The sequence below is a fragment of the Dromiciops gliroides genome, chromosome 2 (assembly GCF_019393635.1).
Source record: "Dromiciops gliroides isolate mDroGli1 chromosome 2, mDroGli1.pri, whole genome shotgun sequence".
In the NCBI taxonomy this organism is placed as follows: domain Eukaryota; kingdom Metazoa; phylum Chordata; class Mammalia; order Microbiotheria; family Microbiotheriidae; genus Dromiciops; species Dromiciops gliroides.
The window spans coordinates 1,703,758-1,728,969 of NC_057862.1; the positions used below are offsets into that span (position 1 = coordinate 1,703,758).

Here is a 25,212-nt window from a genome sequence, read left to right on the forward strand (position 1 = left end):
GTTTCCTCTAGACCAGAGTCCTTTCTTCCATGCCTTCTCCCGTGGTGCTGTGGGGGAAGCGTGGCTTGTGATCCAACCTACAGAACTGGAGTGACTCTGGGCCCTCTCCTTTCTGGTCCCCATGCCCTCCCCTGAGCTGCTGCCTAGGATAGCCTGTCCTTGTTCCCTTCCCTTTGTCCCTGCCTCTGCCTGGAGGTATGTGGAGGAATGTGCATCTGCAAAGACCCAGACAGACCCTCCCAGAGAGCCAAACAGAGCTGATCCCAAGGTTTTGTCCTGCTCCAAGAAGGGCCTGCTGAAAGCCCAGCCAGAGACCCAGCCCCCCTACCCAGGGCACAGTAAACCAAGCATCCCTCCCAGGCCAAAGGTGTCCTGGCCACAGGCAGCAGGGGTCTTCCCTGGGCGTCCTCATCGCACAGTTGTGACCCTCGGGCCTTGAAGGCCACTCTAGGGACCTTTGAGGGGCAGCTAGGTGGACAAGTAGATAAAGCATTGGTCCTGGAGTTATGAGAACCTGAGTTCAAATTTCCCCTCAGACACCTATTAGCCATGTGACCCTGGGCCAGTCACTTTACCCCATTGCCTCAAACATCCCAGGGCATCTCCAGTCCTCCTGATGTATATCTCACCACTGGACCCAAATGGCTCCGGAGGAGAGAGTGAGGCTCCTGACCTTGCACAGCCCTCCCTCACTTCAATCCAATCCAGTACAAGTCCTCCTTGAGAACAAAAGACAAGAAGAAGAAGGGGGTTCTGGAAGGCTCCCTAGTGCTGGGCCCAGGCCTGGGAAAGGACGACCTGAGGGCGTGAGGTGGCTGAACAATGCCAGCGCTAGGGGCTGCTGCAGGGCCGGTCTCCGAGGCTCCATGGAGGCTGCCGGGCTCCGGCCTTTTTGTCTCCCAGAGGAGCCAAGTGAGCCGTGCGGATGCAGCCACTTCTCAGATCTCTTCCCTCCATCCACGAGCTCCTCGGGGGCTTGTTTGCCATCAACCCCCCCTCGTACTGAAGCTTCCCCAAGAGCCGCAGGCAGCGATTCCCAACCAAAATGCCGCCAAGATCACCAGAGCTGTGCAGGCGGGAGACCCGATGAGAGCTAATCCTTGGGATCCTGCGTGGGAAAAGGAGACCATCTCAGCTGACAATTAATGGGCCTGCTGGGAGAGGAGCTGACCTGGGGGGGGGGAGGGAGTCTTGGGGGAGGAGCAGGGGTGGGGTGGGGGAAGGAGGCTGGGGGAGGGAGGCAGGGGGTGGAGGAGCAGGGATGGGGGAACCAGGGGTTCATGGTTTGGGAGTGGCAGGGATGGAGGCCTGGAGGGTAGGGGCAGGGATGGAAGATGGGGGAGCCAAGGCCTCATGGTTTAGGAGGGGCCTTCCCCAATGACGGTATGGGTCTAACAGATAGGACAGAGTCGCTGATATTGACAGTTTTTCATTAAAACAGGCAGGCAGCCCCCTAGCGCAGTCCCTCTCATTTGCAGATCAAGAGCCCCCCATCCAAGCATTGCTGGAAACTTCCAAGGGACTGGGAAAGGGGGCTCTGAGACAGACCTCATGGGAGCTGGTGGCTCTGACTCTCCTGATTGTAACAAAGCCCATGGATCTCTCCTGAGAGGTGGAGCCGTAGAAGAAGGTAGAAGGGGGCAGAACCTCAGAGCTGGGGACACAGGCCTGCACCCTACATGGACTCTTGCTAACTAAGTGACTGGGAAAGCAGTAATGGATGCCCTGCCCATGTGCATGTGTGTGCTCTGCTGGTCTCCTGGAGCCAGGGCCTCCTGAGAGTGTCACACAGTCACACAATGACCCATACCCCACACTCACAGTCACACAACCACACAGTCACACAATCACCCACACTCAGTCACACAGTCACACCCCACACTCAGTCACAGTCACACAATCACCCACACTCAGTCACACAGTTCCCCACACCCCACACTCACCACTGGCTCTAACCCTAACCCCAAACAGACACTTAATGAATGCTCGGTCCCTTTCCTGCATTTTGGTGGCAGCGGGTGGGGGGGAGGGCGGTGGGGTGGGTGTTTCCACACAAATTTCCCAGTGTCCGTCGGCTCTCCTGGCTCCATCGCATCCCCTTCGCTCCCCAGGGAGTGTTTCTCAGACTCCAGTCTTTTTGTACCCCTGGGTCCTTGTCCTCTTTGGTGTCCTCGGGCTCAGGGCTAGTGCAAAAGGTGGAGACGCCACATGGTCACATTAGAGGAAGGGCTGGCCCCCAGCCCTGCTTTGTCATCTTTGCCTTAAGGACTCTTCTCTAATTATAAGCAGTTCTCGCCCTTGTCGCCCGTGGCTGTGGACCGCTCGGATGCGTCTGAAGCCCGGTCCTAGGCAGGCTAGCCTGGAGCCAGGGTCCCAGATGAGACCGAGCAGGGGCCGGTGTCAGAGGATGGGTTGGGACCAAGGATGAGGCTCCTTTAAGGCCCGACGCTGGGGTTCAGACAGGAACCCGGAGCCAGGGGTGAAGGTGCACTCGCCCAGGAGCACGCAGGCTCCCCAGAAGTGCGGCCCCAGCCCTGGTCGAGCAGAGACGGTGGGAGGCTGGCCCCTGACACGTCCCCACCAGCCAGCCCTGGGACAGGACACGTGGCAGGCTCGCTGACAGTCTGGCCCTTCCTTCCCACAGTGCTGTCCATTCAGCACTGGTCCAGGGACAGAGGACAGACTGGAGGGGATTTCATGGATGGAGGCTGTGCGCTAAGGGGGCGCCAACCTGCGGGGAGGCGGTGGAGTCATCTGCTCCTGCTTGGGAAGGCTGCAGTGACATTCCCCTCTGTGCCTCAGTGTCTGAAATGCAAAATGGAGCTGTCCATCCCTGCTCCCTCCTCCCTCCCTCCTCTGGGGCATGGCTGCCCACGGCCAAGAGGAGGCAGGTCCCGGGGAAGGCCCTGTATCAGGGGAAGGTAGGGTGGTCCAATCAGAGTCCCAGAATCTTAGCATCTCTGAACCAGAGAGGACCACGCTGGCCTACCCACAGGGGAACAAGGACCCCACAACAACATGCCTGACAAGGGGTCATCTAGTCTGTCCTTGAAGACCTCCGGAGACGGGACGCTCACCACCTCCCAGGGCAACTGTTGTCCTTTGGGAGGCCGAGGACTTCGATTCAAATCCTGCCACTGACTGACTGGGTGACTGGGTCCAAGAGTCTTGGACTCTTAAAGCTGTAGTTTCTTCATCTATCAAATGAGAGGATCTTTAAGGTCTCTGCTACCACCTATAGGAGAAATGCAGCCCACAGTGGGGACCTCCAGAGGCCTTCCAAGCCCAAAGCAATTCAGCAGTGGGCAGTGAGAGCGCCACCTGAGGCCAGGCTTCCGTCCCTCATGGGCCTCCTGGCATGTCCCGCCTGCACATTTCCCCTCACGCTGTCCCCTGCCCTCCTTCTGCCGACCCTGTCTCCCACCCCCAGCCATGGGGCAGCTCCTCCCCTCCTGGGGTGGGGCCCCTCTCTAGTACTTTTCTTGGGGGCCCCTTCAGAGCCTGTCATGATTAACCAGAGCACCCATATCAACATTAAAGGTCCTTCCTTCTTGCCTCTCACCACCCTGAGCTCCTGCTCAGGCCACCCAGGGTAGCCTCTGACCTCCCAGGGGCCAGCTGCAGGGCAGGGGGCTAGGGAACAGGCCTGGAGCCTGCCTCCAAGGAGCTCACACTGTCCTTCTAGAGGGAGGGGGCCAGGCCCTGGGCAGGGGTTGGGGCAGCCAACAGGCAAGTCTGATTGGAGTGAGAAGCCCGGGCAGGAAAGCCACCTGAAGCAAGACTGAAAGTGAGGTGGGGCCCAGGTTGGGGGTGGGGTGTTTCTGAGCTCAAATCTGTCTTGAGGAAAGAGGGGGTGGGAGAATGTCCCTTTGGCCCTGGGCAGGGATGGGCTGGAGAGGAGAGGGAGGCTGGGGGAGACCTCAAGGGGGTGTCACAGGGAAAATAGGTGCTGGGGGTCCTTAGGTACGCCTCTGTAAAGTACACTCCCCATGGGGCAGCTAGGTGGCCCAGCGGATAAAACACTGGCCCTGGATTCAGGAGGACCTGAGTTCAAATCCAACCTCAGACACTTGACACTTACTAGCTGTGTGACCCTGGGCAAGTCACTTAACCCTCATTGCCACAGAAAAAAAGAACAAAAAGCAAGTACTGGAGGAAAGTTTAGAACTTTGACCTTCCCTAACCTTCCTAGGAACGAGGATTTTATAGAGGATAGGTGGGATGGTAAAGGCTTGAGTGGGGAACCGTGGTGGTCCCACACCTCATGGAGTTCTCTCCCTACTTCTTGGGTGTGTCTGTCCTTTAGTTTGGAGAAAACTTCTGAGTTATCATCAGGTGGGTCGTGCAGGGCTCAACAGGACCATAGCTGCTGCCCCTTCCCCCCTCCCTAGACCATATGCAGCTGGGCAGGACCTGGGCTCAGCCCCAGAGAAGCGCATTTAAAGGGCACATTACCCAGATCTCCCCAAGGGCTCCCCAGCATCCCCACAGACACACGAGCAGCCCGGGGAGGAAGCTGGGGCCTGCCTGGCCCCAGGGGCTCCTCCAAGGGAGGCTTCAACAAGGAGCAGTCCAGCCTCCGGAGGAAAGGGCCCCAGGCTGGCAAGGCTTTGTCCACCGGTTCCCACCTCTTCTAGGGGGCACCACCTGGTCTGTAAAAGGGGAGTAGCCCTTGTGACCTCCACATCCTCAGGGATCTGCCTCCCCAAGGCTTGCCTTGGCCACTTCCGCCCAACGTCTTCCTAGAGCTCCTGACCCCGACCCCATTAGGAGCCTATCGGCCCCTCTGGGAGCCCAGTGATCCCCCTCCCCCAGACCCCTCCAGATCAGCTCCCACGATGCCAACCCCGAAGGGGCAGGCCGAGGTGTCTGCAGCGCGTTTAAACGAACAAATGAATGAATGAGTCAAGTCAGAAGGGGCCGAGAGACGGTGGGGCACAGCCCCGGGGGCTGGCGGCAGGGCCAGGACTAGAACCCAGAGCCTGGCCCCAGCCTCAGCTGAGGGACCCGTGGGGCCATTTCCAGTCCTCTGCACATGGCTTCCTCCCTGCCCACACAGATGCCCAAGGACACACACTCACCCGTGCTTGGGAGCCAGGGGTATCCCCAGCGCCAGGCACAGTACCCGACAAGCCACTCCCCTCGGTGCCAGGGCCACATCTCCGGGCCGGTAATGGAATGCTTGTTGGCAGATCCCCTGACCGTGATCCCCGCCAGAGGCCCCAGTCAGCCCGGGGCTGCTCCCCCCCAGAGACGAGGCCTGGACTCCACCGGGGCCGCCTGGCTGGTTTCCTGGGCAGGGGATGACCACAAGTGTAGACGCTGCTCCTCTGTCGGTGGCCCCCAGAACAGGCCTGCCCCACTCACTGCTGCACGGGCCTGGGTCCACTCCCGCCCTCACCCACAGACTCACTCTCAGGGCCTGATCGGCTCCCTCCTTTCCTAGGTCAACTCCTGGCCCATCCGAGGGCCTGCTGCTCCAGGTCTGCCTCCCCCCTGGGCCTCCCAATTCTCACAGGTCACTCCTCCAGCCTCACCTGCCCACAACAAGGGTGCTTAGACCTAAGCCCACAGGGTTTAACTGCCCACTTTTACAGAAGGGGAAACCGAGGCAGAGATGATGCACTTGCCCACCCACACCTGCCCTGCTGCCTCTTGCCATCATCCTATGACCCCACAGGCCCCTGCCCTGTCTCCCTGTGCCAATGCCCCCCTCACCCACATCCTGGCCCTAGACCTCTCTGCTTTCCCAGCTGTCACCCCGACACGGTCCAGTTGGGGCCCTGGGGAAGGGGCTCTGCTGTCTGGCCCCCTCCCCATAATCATGCTCTTCTCCAGCTCCTGGCCCCTCCCCAGGTGGCCCCTCTCCTAGCCCCACCCACCCCACCCATCCCCTTTGTGCCCAGCACGGCGACTTGAACCCAGCAGGTGCCAGATAAATGTGGTGGGTTGACTTGAAGCTCCGGCATTTCCCCTTGGAGATTCAGCTCTGGTGTCCTCTCCTCCAGGAAGCCCTCTGGGATTTCCCCAGTGATTAGCAAACTGATACTGCCCAGGTATCTCCATAAGCCCCAGAGGGCAGGTGCTTGCTCTTACATGCTCCCTCCCCCCACTCAAGGTGCCCCCTTGCCCCTTGGGGGCTCAGAGGCTGTCCCAGGAGGGAGGGAGCTGTGGCGGGATAGGGCCTCAGCTGGCCCCACCATCCCATCTGGAAAGGGCCCTTCTGCCCAATGGGGAGAGGCCAGAGCCTCCCAGATCAGACTCCATGTCACTGGCCTCAGCGTTCTCATCTCTACAATGGGGACGGGCCTCCCAGGCACCTTCCAGCTTGCCCAAGGTTCCTCAGGGAGGAGCCAGAATTCACACCCATGGCTCAGATGGGAAGCTCTGCACCCCCAGGAAGCCTCACACGGTTCACTGGGGAACACGGGCTGGTCCAAGGCAGGGATTCCGTGCCCCCCCCCCCCCAAACACACACACAGAGGGAGCCCAGGGCTGCGACTGGTGGACTGATGCACAGATTTATTTGGGATCTTTGTACAGTTAAACCAGTGGGTGCCGACGGGCTCCACGCACACGTTTTTGGTCTTTAAAGTGACAAAAGGAGGAAAAAGCCCAACCCCCATCTGTCCACTCTGCTTGGCTGAGCTCCAGGCCGCCTCGGCGCCCAGCGGGGAGGGGCAGGCGGGGGCTGGGGCGGGAGTGGAAGACCTGATCATGCGGGGGTGGGGCAGCAGCTGGGGCATGGGCTCTGATGCCCACTCTGTGGGCCAGGAGGCGCCAAGGCAGAGGGGCAGGGGGGTCTTCAAAGCAGCAGCAGCAACTCGTTGGGCCGGGCACCTTCTCGGCCCGAGGATCTAAGCTAACGTGGTAGTTTAATCAGGAAGAATAAATACATTCCGAGCGTGAGGGCGGCTCTCCTGGGCCGCCAGTCGGTGTCTTCTCGGGGCCAGGGCTCCCTCACTTCCCTTTCCTGCAGTCAGACAGAAGCCCTCCCCGATGCCCACCCATGCGGGTGGCATCCTCGAGGCTGTTGTGGGGAACACGGCAGGATGTTGGCAGAAGTCAGACTCTGGGAGAACAGCTGGGCGCTCATCATCGGTTACCTGGGGAGGGGGAAAAGTCAAATCTGTGCCCCGCCTCTGGGCTGCAGGCCACCCCCCCAGACCCCGCTGAGCACTCCGGTTACGGCCCCCCCCCCCCCATCTTGACTCTTTCCAGAAGGGTCTCCCCGGAGACTCGGCCTTATCTAGACCCTACAGGATAACACCAAAGGAAGCTGGGTTAGCTCACCCCCCCTCCCACGGGCAGCCTGGCTCCCAGGCTGCAGGGTCCCCAAGTCAGGGCCTCAACCTTGGCTTCTCCGTCCACCCACTCCCTTCTCCTCAGGTCCCTTGCAGACACCTGGGCCTGAGTCCCTCTGGGCACACCCCAGCAGCCCAGTAATAACGGGAATCAACAGTAACAATGAGCAGCAGCCAGCATTAAGGTAGCGCCAACTATATGCCAGGCTGGCTCCAGGCTCAGGTCATCTCAACGACAAGTGGGGAGAAGTGCTTTGTTGGGCAGAACTGGCCACGAGCTGACAGGATGAGGCTTAGCTTGGCAGCCCCCCCCCCCCCCCCAGTAACTGGGCTCAGGATGGAGGAGACGCAGAGGCAGGATCCATTTCCAAACCTCAGGTCAGAGCCAGGAGCAGTGTGACAGCCCCAGGGCTCACCCCAAGACTCGCTCTCTCCATGTGCACCTCTCATCACTCACGACTACAGGCAGGTGGCTGACCCCCAGCAAGGAGCCGGTCTCAAGCCCAACAACATCATCAGCACAGAGAGATCTGTCCACACCGAGGACCCCTCATCAAACGACAACTATGGCGGGCACCAACTGGACTAAGCAGGAGGGATAGAAAGAAAAAGAACACACCGCCGGGTCCTGAGGGAACTTTTGTCTGCCCTAAGACCACACAGGCAGCAAGCATAACCAGAGGCAGGTTTTGAACCCAGGACCAAGCCCCTGGCTCTGCTAACAGACCTTTGGGAGTATCAGCCCATAGCGTGTGCCCAGACAGGGCAAGACAAGGCAGTGCTGGGAGGCCCAATGGTCTGACCCCAGGAGAAGGGATGGGCCTCTGTAAGACTTCAGGGCACTGAGGGGGTGGAGCCAAGATGGCAGAGGAAAGACATTAAATGCACAGAGCTCCTGATACAACTACCCCCAAAACAGCAATAGAAGACCCCCTGGATCAGAAAAACCCACAAAAATACAGGCTGAGATTATTTTCCAGCTATAGATAGATTAAAGGGGGCCGTGCTAGGCTTCAAGTAAAGTCCAACCCTTCGATCGCCAACAGAGACCCCAGGCACACTGCACTAGAAGAACTTAACCCCCGAGCCTCCGAATCAGCTGCAGCACCAGCATCTTTTGGACAGAGCTTGTGGCTGGGTGAGAGGGCTGGCCGAGGGTAAAGTGCAGGCCTGTCAGCAGGACCTAGGGAGGAATTCGGCCGTCCCACCCCAGCCAGGAACCAGGAAGAAATCCTGAGGGCAGGCGGCCCACGTGGGGGAGGGGTGCAGGCTAAAAACCCCCACAGCCTCTGCTGGCTGGTCAACTAGCAAGTTGGCTTGAGGTTATCTTCGGACCAGAGAACAGGCCACGAGAGAAAAACCTCCCCTCCTGCCTCCCTCAAACCAAAACACCTGGGACCCTCTGAAGGAGGACAATAGCGCAGCCAAGAAGCAGCGCGCGCCGCCGCCCCCCCCCCAACTAAAAGTCAAGTCAAAGATGAGCAAGCAAAGTTCAGAACCATAGAAAGTTTCTTCAGCAACAAGGAAGATCAAGGGGCACCCTCAGAAAAGGAAATCAACCACAGGGCCCCTACATCCAAAGCTTCCAAGAAAAATAGGAACTGGTCGCAGGCCATGGAAGCTAGTGACCTTATGAGAAACCAAGACACAGTAAAGCAAATCCAACTGAATGAAAAAATAGAGGGCAGTGTGAAATATCTCCTTGGAAAAAGAGCTGACCTAGAATTTGAGAGATAATTTGAAAATCACTGGACTACCTGAAAACCAGGACCAAAACATGAGGTTAGACACCATCCTCCAAGAGATTGTGAGGGAAAATTGCCCTCATATGCTAGAAGCAGAAGCTAAAATAGAAATTAAAAGAATCCACCGATCACCTCCTGAAAGAGAACCCAAAAGGAAAACCTCCAGGAATATTATAGCCAAATTCCAGAACTCCCAGGTCAAGGAGAAAATATTGCAAGCAGCTAGAAAAAAGGAATTTAAATACTGTGGAGCTCCAATAAGGATAAAGCGAGATCTAGCAGCTTTTACATTAAAGGACGGGAGGACATGGAATATGATACTCCAGAGGGCAAAGGAACTGGGACTTCAGCCAAAAATCACGTACCCAGCAAAGCTGAGTATACTCTTTCAGAGGAAAAAATGGGACTTCAATGAAAAAGAGGACTTTCAGGCATTTGTGATGAAAAGACCTGAACTGAATAGAAAATTAGACTTTCAAGGACAAGACCCTGGAGAAGCATAAAAAGGTAAACAGGGAAAAGAAACCACGAGGGACATTAAAAGGTTAGGCTGTTTACGGTCATACACGAGAAAATAATACTTCCAACTCCTAAGAACTTTTCCAGTAAGGAATTCACAGGGGACACAGGTCTGAACTGAATATGAAGGGATGGTATTTGTAAAACATTTATTTTTTGTGTATCCTTGTTCTTTGTGGGGCAAACAGGGTGGGTTGTCTCGTGTCTGGGGCTGGATCTGGGCCTCCTGGGTCCAGGGCTGGTGCTTTGTCTACCGTGCCACAAAGCTAATAGGGTTGGGGGGGGGCAGCTAGGTGGCACAGTGGATAGAGCACTGGCCCTGGACTCAAGAGTACTTAAGTTCAAATCCGGTCTCAGACACTTAACGCTTACTAGCTGTGTGACCCTGGGCAAGTCACTTAACCCCAATTACCTCACTAAAAAAAAAATTTTTTTAAATTAAAAAAAAAATAGGGTTGAGGGATAGGAGGAATAGACTGGGGGAGGGAGAAGGGGAGAGGAAGCTCACATGAAGGAAACAAGAAAAAAGCTTATGGAAGGGAGGGGAAGAGGGGGAAGGAGTGGGGGAGTGAGTGAACCTCACCATCATCAGAATTGGCTCTGAGGGAATGACACCCATACTCAAGCAGGGATAGTCATATACTTTTGCCCTGAGGAAAAGTGGGAGGGGAAGAAGATGGGGGGAGAGAAGAGGGGAAGGAGGGAAGTTTGGGGGAGGGAGCTGTAAAAAGCAAAACACTTTTGAGGAAGGTGAAGATGTTCTGCATAACAGCACATGTACGACATATAAGCTGCTTAAGTTCACAGGGAGAGTTGAGGAAGAAAAATCTAGAAAACAGTGGATTCAAGGAGGGAATAACACCCCCCAATTGGGAGGAGTCATCTATTTAACCCTACAGGAAAGGAGGAGGAGAGGGGAAGGAGGGAAGGGGGAATGAAGGGAGGGTAGAGCGGGGGAGGGGGCAGTCAGTAGCAAAACACTTGAGGAGGATTAGGGCAAAATAAGATAGACAACAGAGTAAATATCATTGGAAGGGAACGGGAGGGAGGAAAATAGTTATGATAATTGACTATAATGTCAAACGGTACCTACTTTGATTATGAAGAAAATTCTTTGTCAAGCTTAAGGTACTATATGCAGGTCATGATGGTCAGGGTACGAGCAGAAAAACCTGGAAAGACCCACATGAACTGGGGCAGAGAGAAATGTACCACATACAAAATAACAGCAACAGCGGGAGATGAGCTGCTGGGAAGCACGTGGGTATTTCCGGCAGGGCAATGATCCAACAGAACTCTGAAGGACTCAGCAAAATGGCAGTGCATCTACAGAGAAGAACTGATGGCATCTGAAAACAGGCTGAAACACTTCTCTCTTTTTGACAATTCCTTAGTCTGAGGTTTTGTTTTGATCTGTTTTCTCTCACAACCCGGCTAATGTAGAGCTGTTTTCCACGACTACCTGTGTATGTTTATGTCAAACTGCTTGAGTTCTTTGGGTGGGGGTGGGAAGGGAGGGAGGAAGAGAAGTCGGACCACCACAAAGCTTAAATAAACAAAGAAATAAATAAAAACCAACCAAACAAACAAGGCTTGCGGGCACCTCCGCACACCCCCACTGGCCCAGGCTGACCGGAAGGACAAGGGCACCGCCAACGAGGACAGCCCCTCGTCCTGGGGGACAACAGGAAGGACAAGAGCATCAAGGCCCTCCTTGTGTCTTTCCTTCCCTCCCTTGGTTTCCCCGATGCCGGCCAGTCTGGGACCAAACAGAAAGCCTCCATCCCAAACTCCACAGGGACCAAGGTATCCAAGGAAGGTGGGGAGGTGGGTGCCTCAGGGCCCTCGGGCCTCACCCCGTAACTGTGAAGGGGTACTGGGAAAACCAACAATCCTCATAGACAGGCTGGATGTGCAGAGCGCTGGGCTCGGAATGGGCTGGACCAGAGTCCAAATGCAGCCTCAGACCCTTAGCTGTGAGACCCTGGAGAGGTCACTCTACCCTGTATGCTTCAGGCAAACCGCTCCGGTATCTGCCAGGAACACCCCAGACAGGGGTCGGGAGTCGAACACGACTGAAATGACTACACAGGTATGACCTGCGGTGTGCCCCACCCCCGGCCTCAGTTTCCCTGTCTGTAAATAGGACAGGCAGGGGACCTCTGCATCGTACCTTACTCTCCTATTCTGAGCCCAGAGGTCCTTCATGAGCCCAGGATCTCAGAGTTTGAAGGCCCCCCCACCCCAGGCTGTCTGGTCCTGGCTGTTGTCTTGGGCAAATCCTCCCTGCCTCCAGCCTCCCAGTGCCACCTGGCACCAGCTCTGCTCTCTGGGGCGCTTCCCTTCCAGCGATTTGAGACAAGCCTCCCCCACCAACAGCCCTTGAGTCCTCCCTGCCTCCAGTGTGCCCTCGACCCCCTCCCAACTCCAGTGGGGCCTCCAGACCTGTTCATGAGGGTGCTGCCGGGCAGTCCCCCAAGGTCTTCGCTGCTCTCCAGGGGAGCGTCCAAGCATCCACAGGGCAGCACCTGAATGTCCCAGGCATTCCCAAGAGAGGGGGGAGGCTCCAGACCAGGACCAGCAGCAGGGCGGGGGGAGGCTGTGGACATGGGGCGGCGCCACCCCCCATCCCCCAAGTCCCCAAAGACCAATCGCCAAGATGCAAAGGGACCCAGAGCAGGTAGAGGCCTGGGCCCGAATGCTCCCAGGGGAGGCCGGCCTGGGCGGCCCCTCCCCCAAGGGACACCAAGCTGCTAATCTTCCCAGAAGGGCCAGGAAAACACCAGCTTCTGGGAAGCCTAAAGGTTATCAGACCCTGTCCTTTCTGTTCCCCGTCCTTTGAGAAGCAAAACTCCCTCCCCTCCTACTTCCCTCGCAGCCCACACCTTCATGGCAGCCCCAGCCCCCCCCAACCCCCGGGGCCTCCAGTCTCCAGCCTCTGCCACCACCCCTCCTGGCCTCCAGCCTCCAGCTTCTGCCGTCTCCCAGTCTCCAGCCTCTGCCTGCACTCCCCCTGGCCTCCAGCCTCCAGCTTCTGCCATCTCCCAGCCTCCAGCCTCTGTCCGCACCCCCCCAGGCCTCCAGCCTCCAGCTTCTGCCATCTCCCAGTCTCCAGCCTCTGCCGCCATCACCCTGACCTCCAGCCTCTACTGCTCCACCCCCACCCCCACCCCAATGACCTACCCACCAAGCCTGGCCAGGGCAGCCACCTCAGCCCTGCAGATACACAGAGGCAGGTGAGGAAGGGCAAAGTGCCTACTGTGTGCTTGGCCTTGCCCTCTAGACAACAGGCCAACAAATCCACAAACTACAGACAAGGTGCCAGCTGGAGGGAACCCAGAGGGGGTAGGGAGGGCTTCCTGGAGGAGGCAGGATTTTTGCCAGGACCTATAGGAAGCCAGATAGGTCAGCCTGGAGCAGAGCTAGAGGGTTCTAGGCCTGGGGACCCCCAGAGAGGGAGCAGGCGCATCCTGTCCAGAGATGACCCGGGCAGACCTGGAGATCAGTTCACTGAAGGGTCAGGGACGCATATACTTTCTGGCCTTCAGGGTGGCTCAGCCAGACCCCGCCCTGCCTCCTCCTCTCCCCTGGGGTGGTGTCAGTGCCCCAGCCTCCTCCCTGCCTCCCCATCTCCCCACCTGGCTTCCTGTCTCACTCTGCAAAGTCCTCTATAGTCCGTCCTGACCCCCAGGAAGATTCTAGGGAAGAAGACTCACAAAAGGCAGGGGGCTGGAATGAGAACATTTCTGAAGGCACCCAGAGATGCGAGCTGGTGAGGGAATGGAGGCTGAGGGGCCGCCCCCCACCCAAGGAGATGACCTTAGCCAGGTGTAATCGGCTGCGCTCCCAGGGCAGGGCCCTGCTTAACAATGGGATGGATTCACAGCTCAGACCTCTTCCGACACACTGGCACAGGAAGCCCCCAACCCCCACTCTGCCAGAGCCTGGTGTCCCAAGTTTCATCATTGCAAAGAGTGACAAACATCCCAAAACCTTGCTGACCAAATGCTACAAGTGCCTCCCCAGGCTTCCAGAGAAGCCACACGGGACCACAGCCCCACCCATGGTTGTCTGCGGTCAAACTGGACAAAGAACAGTGTGGGTCAAGGGCAACATCTACCCAAACCCCTTCCTGTGAGACACAGGCCCACGACAGGTCACGCCTGACCCCTGCACCGGGGCCATGCCCAGTCACCGGTAAGGACCCACCACCCATGGACGGGCAAGTTCCCCTTTCATGAAGGGACAATGAACGAGATGGTAAAAAAAAACAACCAGAACCGGATTGGCGTAAGCTGGTCAGACGCCCCGAGATGCCGCCAGCCACAGCAACGATATTGATTTAGGGTCACTGTTCACCAAAGCCCCCTGTGACGACCCCTCCCCCCAGCTAAGCCTGCTCCTTGCCAAGAGAAAATGAGACCTGGGTTAGGGATGATTTTCCCAGGGATCCCCAATGATTGGTAGCAGCGTGGAAGAGGGGGAGCCCTGGGATGGAGCTGCCAGTGTGTGCATGTATGTGCACGTATGTGTGTGAACACACATGCGTGCTGGGGGGTGGGACACCTCCAATGTCAATGAAACCATGAAAAAAGGGGACCCCAGCCTTCCGTGGCACCCAGTCCCACACCCAGCGGGGCCCCCTGCAAGCCCAGGGCTCCCCCACCTCCACTGCACACCGGAGGCGGGCCAAGATGGGCCTTTCCCCACTCCTGGCCCAGACCCCATTCGGCATCCAGGACCTCTTGGGGCGGGGAGTGTCCCCCCACTGTGCTGGGCCTGTCTTGGGGCAGTTACTGACCCAGGCACCCAAGAGGCTAGCACTGTGGAGGAGCCCAGAGCCTGACACACAGTGGGCCCACAGGGTACCCGTGACCCCCAGGCTGGGAAGAGAGGCCCCTGTCTGTGCTCCAGGTGGGGGTGCGCTCCCAGTGCTCCTGAGCCCACCCACTCCCACAACACAGCAATGCCCAGGCCTCATGCCCGGCAGGCTCTGGGCATGTGGAGGTACCCTGACCACCTGGGCTTCTCTCCCTGGCCAGCCCCCCACTGTCCTGCATACGTGTGGGGAGAGGCAGGAGAGAGAGTACCACCCAGTTGGAGCCAGGCTAGACCCACTTGTGTGCACGCGCGCACACACACACACAAGCACACATGTGCACTCTCTAAAGACATGGGTGTGCAGAACAGCGATGCCACAAAGGAGTGCACACGTGACGGGTGTGCCAGCCCTTCTGGCATGGGCAGGACAGGACAAGGCACCCTGTCTCTGACCCTCACGGCCTCACCTGTATTGGCAGCCCCAGCAGGTGAGGACTGGCAAACTGGGAACTCTCGTGCCTTGGGGCTATTAGCCATGGTGGGGGGCGCTGCATGCACCCGCCTGAGGGGCTTTGAGTGACCCCCCACGCTTTTTTTCACCAACCTGGACTCCGATGCCCTGGCTATTCCCAAGACAGGGACTGGAAGAACCTCCCACAGTACAAAGCCTTGCCAGAGGGCCTGGCCTGGTCAGCAGCAGCTGTTCTGAGACCCGCCCCAGGGGGTAGAGGTACGGGGAGCCAGGCTCCATTCAGCCAGAGGTGTCAAGGGGACAGAGACTGGGACCGCCCGGGACTCAGCAGGGGGTGAGGGCAGTCACCTGAGAAGGCAGGGCCGGTGGCTGGGCCCCAGCACAGGGCTTTCCCTGACCTGGGGTTCAGGTGCTCCGCCAGATGACCACGGCCCGCCCTCTTGGCTCTGGTGCTGAGGGAGAAGGGTCTATGCCCCGAGGCCCCAGAAGGCGGCTCCCACCCAGCCGACCTGCCCTCCAGTGACAGAGAACTCTCTGGGGGATGACAACGGAAGAGTCTGAGATCCGCAGACGGGGGGGGGGGGGGGGGGGGGGGGGGGGGGGGGGGGGGGGGGGGGGGAGATGGACTGACCCAGGTGAGATGGCAGGGACAGCGGGGGTGGGGGGAGTGGTCCAGACCCCTGGATATGAGCACACCAGTGAGCACAGAGCCCAAGGGGCCGGCGGGCATCACCAGGTGTGCCCACACCACTGGCACGGCGGAGACCTTCACTGGACTTTTTTGCCAAACTTTTTTCAGGTACTCAATGCCAGACTTCCACTGATGACTGGCATCAACTGATCTCTGAAGACAAGCCCTTTCCTCTCAGAACTAGCCCCCTGGCGCTGGAGCAGGAGCTAGTTCCTCCTGCCGATGACCTGAGAGGCGCCGCCCCCCCCTCCCCAACTTGCGATATCCCCACTGGTCAGACAGCTGTAACCTGTTCAGTTTCCCCAAAGGCTGGCTGGTCCTGACCAAGGACCATACGGCCCCAGCCAACAGCAGCCAGAATGGCCTTTGGCCTGGGGCCAGGCTCCAGCCCAAATCAGCCCTGGGGCAGATGAGACAAGTCCTCCACAGGGGGTCCACTGTGACCCTCCCCCTGCCCCAGACCAGGCCAAGGTGGCAGTCCCTGGTGCCTGCATCTGTTCCATTGGAGCCCCAGATCGCTGTGGCCCGAGGCAGGCTGGTCAGCCTGGGGACTAGGATGTACAGACAGGAACATTAAATGACTGATGAGCCCATTGCTGGAGTCCCACAGCCCCGGGGGAATTCTGCCTGCCTGAGGTGCCCGTGACTGAGGATTGCTGGGGGCCTGCCCGCCCTTCCACCTGTCCATTTCCAAAGGGTCTTTGGTTCCTGGGTCGCCCCTCAGACCCTGACCACACCTGGCTTAGGAGCCCAAAGGACAGTCACCTCACTCGCTTTCTGGATGAACCCAATGGGCCCCCCAGCAGTTTGTCTGGGATGGAGAATCCTAGCAGAGGAAGGGTGCAGGTGGTGGTGGTGGGGCCCTCCATGCCTCTTCCTTGGGATCCTGGGCGGGGGATGCCCTTGTCCTGCCTGCCCCTCACACCCCAATCAGGCAGGCGTCACCCCTTGGCTCTGAACTCCCCAGGACCCTCCTCCCTGGTGGTTGTCTCATCTCCTCTATGAGGACGGGTCTCAATGAGACCCAACATGTCCACGTTGGCTATGTCCTGGGCTGGCTGATGGGGCTGTACCCCAAGTCACACACAAGGGAGCCCCCCGAGGAGGTGTGTGCGGGCAGGGATGGGGCCTGCTGGGGCATCAGTCTCCCGGGCGCTTGGCATGGGCCAGGCAGAGGAGCTAGCTGCTTGAAAAGGACTTGCTTTATCTCCAACGCCTTCCGACTTCATGAGGAATGAGGCTGGCACGGAGCGCTGATGATTACTCAAGTGCAGCCTTCAGACCGGGTCTGTCTCGAATGTGCACAGGCACTGGCACACAGTCGGCGCTCAATAAACACTCCCTCCGCTCCCACGTACCTGGCCCACAGCTGCGCTCCCTGACTGAGAGAACTGCATGAGGAAAACCCCACAAAGACGGTCCCGGGTCAGCAGCAAGAGCTCAGCAAAGCAGCCAAGATGAAAGGCAGGTGTGAAGGCGCCAGTCACTCCGGAGAGCAATCCGGGGCTGCCCCGTGACCCGGCCACGCCCCAAAGAGAAAAAGCCCTGTTTGCACCGAGGCATTTCTAGCAGCTCTTTCTGTGGTGGTACAGAACTGGAAATCCAAGGGATGCCCGTCCACTGGGGAATGGCTAGACCAGCTGTGGTGTGTGATGGGGGTGGAACATTCTTGTGCCATGAGAAGTGCCGAGCAGGAGGCCTCAGAAGGCTGGAAAGACCTGCTGAGAGCAGGACCCAAGCACCATTTCCCCCTTTTATTCACATTCTCTTACACAAAATGACTAAGATGATGGTGTTTTACATAAAAAAAGGATGAAAAGTAGGGGGAGGGGGAATGGTCATAGCTGGGGGAGGGGGGGCAGCCAGGTGGCACAGGATAGAGCACCAGCCCTGGATTCAGGAGGACCCGAGTTCAATTCCGGCCTTAGACTCTTAACACTTACTAGCTGTGTGACCCTGGGCAAGTCACTTAACCCCAATTGCACATCGACCTACTGGTCCCTAGGGAACAATCCTGCTTCATCCTGGGCCCTCCTCTGAGTTGCCCCGTCCAGCAGTCCTGGTCAAAGGTCTGGCAGCTACTGTCTACATACCCGAAGGAGACTCACCTGCCTCCCTCCCCTGGTCTCTGGCCCCTGCCCTCTCACACCAGGGGGGCTCCAACATAGATACCCGACCTGCCCCTTGCCCGACTCACTCATTTCTCATGAACCCCACTGGCCACCCCCCCACAGGGACGGTCACCCCTGAGCTCACCCACCCGGATGTTCCTCTGCCAGATCACAGCCGGCCCCCCCTCCACCTGGCAGCCCCTAGTCCTCCCCCCCCCCACCTCGATGAGCAGGTCCTGCACCCTGCAGGCCTCCCCAGGCACCCCCTGGGGCCTGTCTGGACTCTCTGATGGGCCAGCCCAAGGCCACACCACCCTCCTTTTCCAAGGCCCTCGAGGTATGGCCAGTGGTGCCCCCCGGGCCCCATCCACCAACGTCCAAGATGGGACCCGTCCCCTCCCCCCAAGTCCCCCGCCCTGATCTCTGCCAACCCCCAGTCTCACGGCTCTAAGTGCCCCCCAGGATATTCATCTCCTCATCCTTCCCCCTTCGCGCTGCTGAGGCCCCCCTCCCTCTCAGCTCCAGATGCAGCAGGAGGTCATGGCCTATTCATGCTGCACATGGAGACCCCTCCCCCTTCTCCACACAGCTGCTGAGGAGACGGCTCAATAAGAATTCTGCCCCTCACCCGGTGGAGGCCAGAGCCCTGCAGTGCCCCCCCCATGGAGGCCAGAGACCTGCAGTGCCCGCCCCCCATGGAAGCCAGAGCCCTGCAGTGCCGCCCCCCATGGAGGCCAGAGCCCTGCAGTGCCGCCCCCCATGGAGGCCAGAGCCCTGCAGTGCCCGCCCCCCATGGAGGCCAGAGCCCTGCAGTGCCCGCCCCCCATGGAGGCCAGAGCCCTGCAGTGCAGTGCCCGCCCCCCATGGAGGCCAGAGCCCTGCAGTGCAGTGCCCGCCCCCCATGGAGGCCAGAGCCCTGCAGTGCAGTGCCCGCCCCCCATGGAGGCCAGAGCCCTGCAGTGCAGTGCCCGCCCCCCATGGAGGCCAGAGCCCTGCAGTGCAGTGCCCGCCCCCCATGGAGGCTAGAACCCGGCAGTGCCCAGCCCCCATGGAGGCCAGAGCCCTGCTACCCCCGCCCCAGGCCCCAGCACACTCTCACCTGGTCCCCGAGCCAGAGTTACGTCTCATACTGGCTTAGGAGCTCCCTGATGTCCGGGCTCAGGTGCTCGGCGGCCTTGGCGGCCTCTGTAATAGCCTTGCGATACACGCCTTTCTTCTTGCGGTTAAATCTCAGTTTGAAAAACTCCGAGAAAGGAGACAGTTTGGAGACAGCCAAGGACGAGGTGGTAGGCGAGCCGAACCAGGCCACGCGGGCCTCCCTCCAGGGGGGCTCCCCGGCCTCCTTGTGGCTCAGGCTGAGGTCCAGCACGCGGGCCGGCCACCACGGGCAGCCGGGGATCTTGCCCCACACGACGTCACCCACGGCCACCGTCCTCCCGTCCTCTGTCACGCACTCGGGGACACTCTGCGTGTGCAGCCGCACGGTCAGCGGGGGCACCGTCTTGCGCTCCTCTCGGGACGAGGAGGACACCGAAGCGTCGTCGCCGGGCAGGAAGTCGCAGCCGTCGGGAGACGCGGCGTCCGAGCTGGACTCGTCCAGGCTGTCGTTGCTGCACACGGACAGGCTGGACGAGTCGGCTTTCCTCTTGTAATTCATGAGGAACGCCAGGTTGTCATGGGGGTCCTTGCCCTGCGGAAACCTTGTGAAGTCGTCCTCTTCGCCAGAGCTCCCGGAGGACAGCGTGGCGAGCCGCCGCCGCCGCCTCGAAGACTCATCTGAGTAGAAGGCGGACGATGAGTTGGACTCGCTAAGCTCCCCGATCAGCTCGGCTTTGTAGATGGACACGCTCTGGCCACCTCCAGAGCTGCTGCCGCCACGTGGGAGCCGGTGGGGCTTCAGGCGGATCTTGGGCGGGGGTGCCTCCCCCGAAGGCACGGGCCGGGTCAGCTTTAGCTTGGGGATGGAAGCCGGCGGGCCGCCGCTGGCCGCCCGGTCCCCAGAGCCCGCGTCTTGCACCTCTGGGTCCTGGCCACCATTCTGCAGCGCCTGCTGTGGACAGAAGGGCTTGAGAGAGCCGTGCACGCGGGAGGGGATCTTCACGACCTCCCCCTTGCCCTGCGGCGTGCTATAGGAGATCTTGATGACCGGGCTGCGTGGCACCAGCTCCCCGGCGGCGCTCTTCTCCCGCTTGTTCCTGGGCACCTCGTAGTCCAGCTCCTCGGACTTCTTGGGCTCCTTGTCCGGCACGCTCAGCCGCCGTCGTGGCTTGGTGCTGGGTTGGCTCGCCGAGCCCTCCTCGGGGTTCAGGGTGTTCTTACACTTCTCACAAAGCACCTGCCGTGGCCGCAGCCGGATGGTGCTCATAATCAGGCGGCCCGGGTCCCGGTTGCGAGAAAGCCGTCTCTTGGTGCGCTTTATTGTCCGTGGGGGAGGCTGGGGAACCCACTGGTTGTACGTCTGTCTTAGCCACAGAGGGTGGGGGAAGGGAGCGCCTTCAAAGTAGGGAGGGAAAGGAGGCGCACTCCCAGCGGGCAAGGGGGGCACCAGGGGAGGGGCGGGGTCGAGGCCATCCACCACCGCCACTGGGGGCTTTCCTTGAGGTGGCGGTGGTAGCGGGACGGTCTCGGGGGCCTGAACATCTCCTTTTTCTTCACAAGGGTCCCAACGTGAGCAGCTATCTGACAGGGGGGCATCTCGCTTCGGGAAAGACAAGGGAAGACCAAAGAGGCCGGACCTGGAGGAGGGAAGAGAAATGGACAAAGGATGAGAAGCAGGCTCGAGGACAGGCCTACAGACAGCTCCCTCACTCCCTCCGAGGCCTCCCTGGGCTGGACTCCCCTAGGGCTCCAGGCTCGCCCTGAGAAGGACAGGGAGGGGACATTCCCCAAGAGCGGGCTCTCTGACCACCAACCTCATCTGGAGGCCAAACCAGGACACGCGGGAGGAACCTGACTTCCAAGGGTTCCTGCCTGTACAAAGCTTCGCCCCAGCCTCGTTCCCTTAAGAGCCAAATCCAACTCCATCTGTGACACCGCTGACCAGCCACATCTCCAGGGGCCTCCACTGGCCCCCATGATCCACACCCCCGACACCCACACCCTCCATCCTCAGGAGATGCCCCCATCCATAGCCCAAGGCCTGACTGATCCTCTCTGGCCTCGGTCCCACCAGGAGCCACCGGAGGCTCCTGAGTGAAAAACACCGCAGTGAGACCCAATCCTTCAGGCGACTGCTTGAGAAGAAGTTCCCCCAAGCTGAGAACCAGACCACGAGACCACCACGAAGGAAGGACCGCATCAGAGTTGGTGGCCGAGGACGAGAGAGACACAGGGAGGCCCAATGCTCATGCGCGCGTCGTTCCCAAAGTTACTTGGAGATGAGCGACCAGAGCGCTAGACGCTGACTCCTGGTGACCTGGGCAGGCCCTGCCTCAGTTTCCCCAATGATAAAATAGGGGTCACAGGAGCATCTGCCTCCCAACGTTGTTGTGAGGCTCCAAAGAGATAATTATAAAGCACTCAGCACAGGGCCCTGTGCAGAGGAGGTATTCCCTTCCCCTCCCAGGGCCCAGCCAAAGCCAAAAACATTGGTAAAACGTTGTCATGTAGGGTTTGATGTCTGGGTCTTGTCCAAGGACCTGTGGCCTAGCTGTCCCAGGATGTCACAACCACTGAGAAATAGCTCAAAATCCAAACAAGCAGAGAAACATAAGCTGATAGACAGCACCTCAAAATGGGACAGCCAGAGAAAAGGGGGCTCCCTCAACCCACAGCACTGGCAACACGTCAGGGAAACGGGCACTCATACGTTGTTGGTGGCATTGCAGCCCAGCACAAACCTGGTACATTAAAGACTCCCCACAGTACACTGAGCTCCTTGGCCCACCCACTGCAGTGCTGGGATTTTAACCAAAGACCGCGGGGGTGAGAAGAAGATCCCAGATGCACAAGGCTCACAGCTATTTAATCTGTAAATGCCAGAAAAGCGAGACCTGTGCTCTCCCTCATGTGGCAGGAGAGTAAGCAGCAGCTTATCAGGGACGCAGATTGTGGCACTGCAGAAAATGCCCAAAGCCAGGAACTCACTAGGAAGTGAAGGCAGCAAGCAGAGAAGGGGGTGTTCCAAAGCCAGCAGCACACAGGCCCCCTTTCCCTCTGTGGATGACCTTCTGCAGGTGGCTCCCCCATCATTGGTAGATGGTCAGCTCCACGCGGGCAGGAGTATCTTTTGACTTCCCCAGAACTCCCTCCAATCGACACCATACAGTCACGGAACCTCGGAGCCCCCCTGCCCCCAAGGAATCCCTCACCTTGTGCCCAATACGCAGCGCCCGACCTCTGTTCCCGAGGCAGCCCACGACAGGCCTCGGCAGACCTGGGCCCTGTGGCTCCCTCCCCAGTTCCTCCTGACTTTGGAGCCACCCTGCACAAACGTCTGAGAGAGCGCGGCCATTACCACCTGTTGGGGGAGGGGCTCGGGAGAAGCCAGGTTTGCATCCCCTTGGTCTCTCGCTGCCTAGTGACCTGGCACAAGGCACAGCCTCTCCGGGTCTCAGCTTCCCCATCTGCTAGCTCCTGGCCCGTCTCTGGGATAAAATGCCGCAGATGTCTTTTGCTGGTCTCTGACCATCTTCCAGGGGATGAGCGGGAGGGACCAGGGTGGTGAGTCGATGCTGGCCCCAGCCGGTCTTGTCATAGAGAAATGGCAGCTGCAAGATTAGGGTTCAGAAAACCACTGCTCTGCCCTGCCCTGCCCACCATCACCAGATGGGGGAGGCAGGGCGGGCGTCTCGGCAGACTGTGCACTAAAAACAACATGGGGGGCAAGGCCAACACACTCAGCCACCAAGACCTGGAAAGGAGAATGGTTCGAGTGAAGGATGCGTACCAGGAGAGAGAAACACACGCTGACCAACAGGATGGGCGGCAGGGATTCCTGAGGGTGGTCTGAGCCCACTCCAGCCACCGGGCACAAAGTGAGCACGCCTGCATGGGGCCACCCAAGGACAAAAATTCTCCTGAACTGGGAAATATGTTTTGTTTTGTGGGGCAATGAGGGTTAAGTGACTTGCCCAGGGTCACACAGCTAGTAAGTGCCAAGTGGCTGAGGCAGGATTTGAACTCACGTACTCCTGACTCCAGGGCTGGTGCTCTATCTACTGTACCACCTAGCTGCCCCCAGAAATGTGTTTTTAAAGAAGAATTCTCGAGGGGCAGGGCGGGTCTGGTGTCATGCTGGGCTGTGGTGAGCACGGCCCTCTGCCCGGGCTGGACCATGGTCCAGAGGAGGTGAGGAGGCCGCGGGAGACATGACTCGAATAGCATTTACTTGCCCTTGGAGCGAGCACTTCAGAATAAACGGCCCAACCCAAAGAAGCCTCTGAACCCCAGATGTGGCCTGCTGTTGGAGGTGGCGTACGGCAAAGGCCAATCCCTGGGCTCACCAGCACAGGAGCTCCACCGTATCCGCGCCAGGCTTCGGAAGGGCACCCATCACTTCCGGCCAAGCTGCTGGGCACAGGCAACCCACCAGCCTCCCAGAGGCTCCTGGGAGGCAGGGACCCCACACAGATGGGTGACACCACGCCAAGTGTGACAGGATCAGAGGCATCAGGGAGGGCCCTGTCTGGCCAGGCCCCAGGGTGGGCAGCTTTCTGGGTACGGGCGTGTGTGCATATGACACCCCCCCCCAACCTGGATGACAAAGGCAGGGAGATCCAAGAGGCCCCTAAAATGCCCCAGGTGGGGCCCCAGGCACAAACACTCAGGGACAAATCAGGGTGAAATGCCCTCACACAGGGACTGTAGACACTGGGAAGGGTCTTGGGCTCTGGGAGGGCCACACGGGCTGTGCAGGGGGGCTGCCTCTCCCCTGGCTGATGCCCGTGGGCACGTCTGCTGTTGATGGCGTCCTCGGCAGGCCTCACCCTACCCTCCCTTCCTGCCTGTTGCTCATAGGCCCACTCTGGTCCCAGGGGCAGCCTCACTAGCTTACGGCTCGCACACAGGGGCCTGTGGCCTCCCACAGGAGGAGGCTGTGACCGTCCCATGAGCCCCGTGCCCAGCCTCCTTCCTCTTCAGTAAGTGAAGGAGAGGCAGGCTGCTCCAAGACCCCCCCCCCCCCACTGGTACAAGCTCCTTGCTTGGTGCTGCCCACCTATCTGCTGGCAAGGCCTCAGCCCAACATAGAGCTCCCTCTTGGCCACACACTCAGGCTTGGCCAGAACAGCCTGTACCCCAGAAAGTTCTGGAGACTCAAAGGTAACGTCTCCTCGCCTTAGAAGGGGAAGATGAGGCCGGTGGTCAGCAGTCTCAGGACTGGCCTTTTCTAGAACATTGTTACTAGGGGCAGCTAGGTGGCGCAGTGGATAGAGCACCAGCCCTGATTCAGGAGGACCTGAGTTCAAATCCAGCCCCAGACACTTGACACTTACTTGCTGTGTGACCCTGGGCAAGTCACTTAACCCTCACTGTCTCACCAAAAAAAAAAAAAAGGGGGGGGGGGTGGGTGGGGGTGGTCCTGTGTCAGACGCCCAGAGCCCCGCCAAGGACGGAGGCGCCGGCTGCGTGACAGAAAGGGGACTCGTTGGCAGCTGACACGGTCAGGACCCAAAAAGCTCAGCAGGGTCGCGGCCAGACGGAATTGTGGGTGTCCCACAAACTTGGAGTGGGGTGGGGTCTACCAGGAAGCTTCCTTCAGCAGAGTCTGCCCGGAGGGTACCGAGGCCAGCCAGCAGGGACTCCTCTTGCCCCTGCCCAGGCAAGGCTTCCGGGGCTGGGGTCAGATGAAGAAGCCTGCACCCACATCGGCATACCCCTTGGGGTTCCCACTCCAAGTCTTTTACCGACGAGGGGTCTGAGGCTCACCCAGCTGGTGAACGCCAGCCTGCGGGATGGGAGCCCGGGTCTCCCTGACTCCCCTTTTCCCCTCCATCAGGCCGTGTGGCCACCCCCAGAGAAGCTGACCCCCCCCCCCATGGGATCTTCTGCTTAGATGGGTGGCCGAAGACTCCAAACCCACCCTCTTTGCCTGCCCAGTGGCTCAACAAGGCCTCGCGCCCAGACAGGGTTTAGGAGAGAACCCAGCCCTGCTGTGGCTGGGGGTGCTCTTGAGCAGAGAAGATGGACGATTCCTGTCCTGAACAAATAAAAAGAATGCAGCCAGGAAGAGAAAGGGAAAGAAAAAGCAGATGCCTCTGATGATGGTCCCACACGGGCCGGGATGTGGCTGAGGGCCCCAGAGCTGCTCCCCAAGATGAACCGACAGGACAACCTCCGGAAAGAACGGCTTTCTCCTGAGCCAAAGGACTCTAGGGTGTTGCCAGGCCCCCAAGAGTGAAGCTCACAGACCCCATTCCAGGGAGGGGCTTCTCGGCCAATCAGGGGCCAGCCCGAGGCACCTGGGGGACTTCAGACCACAGTGACAACTAGAATTGAGTGGGAGGGTCTCCATGTCTGTGACAGAGAGGGGTGACCTGGGGGAGGGGACAGCCAGGGTGGGGCTGAAGTCACAGACCCAGGCCCGGGTTCGAACAAGACAGAAAACAGG

The 25,212-nt window shown here is 59.3% G+C and overlaps 1 protein-coding gene across 5 annotated transcripts in view; it reads right to left on the bottom strand.

Moving 5' to 3' along the window:
• Nucleotides 1-722: 722 nt before the first annotated feature.
• Nucleotides 723-25,212, bottom strand: part of PWWP2B (PWWP domain containing 2B) — a 29,985-nt gene continuing 5,495 nt past the window's right edge. For 4 of the 5 annotated variants that reach the window (XM_043988282.1, XM_043988281.1, XM_043988284.1 and 1 more), the window contains exons 3-4: nucleotides 18,763-20,398; nucleotides 6,506-7,106 (exon numbers count right to left, since the gene is read on the bottom strand). In XM_043988282.1, the coding sequence (XP_043844217.1) occupies nucleotides 18,781-20,398 (1,618 nt within the window). In that variant the 3' untranslated portion in view covers nucleotides 6,506-7,106; nucleotides 18,763-18,780. Of the gene's footprint in view, nucleotides 1,109-6,505; nucleotides 7,107-18,762; nucleotides 20,399-25,212 lie in introns of those variants that run through there. The other variant, XM_043988286.1, reaches the window with a different exon arrangement.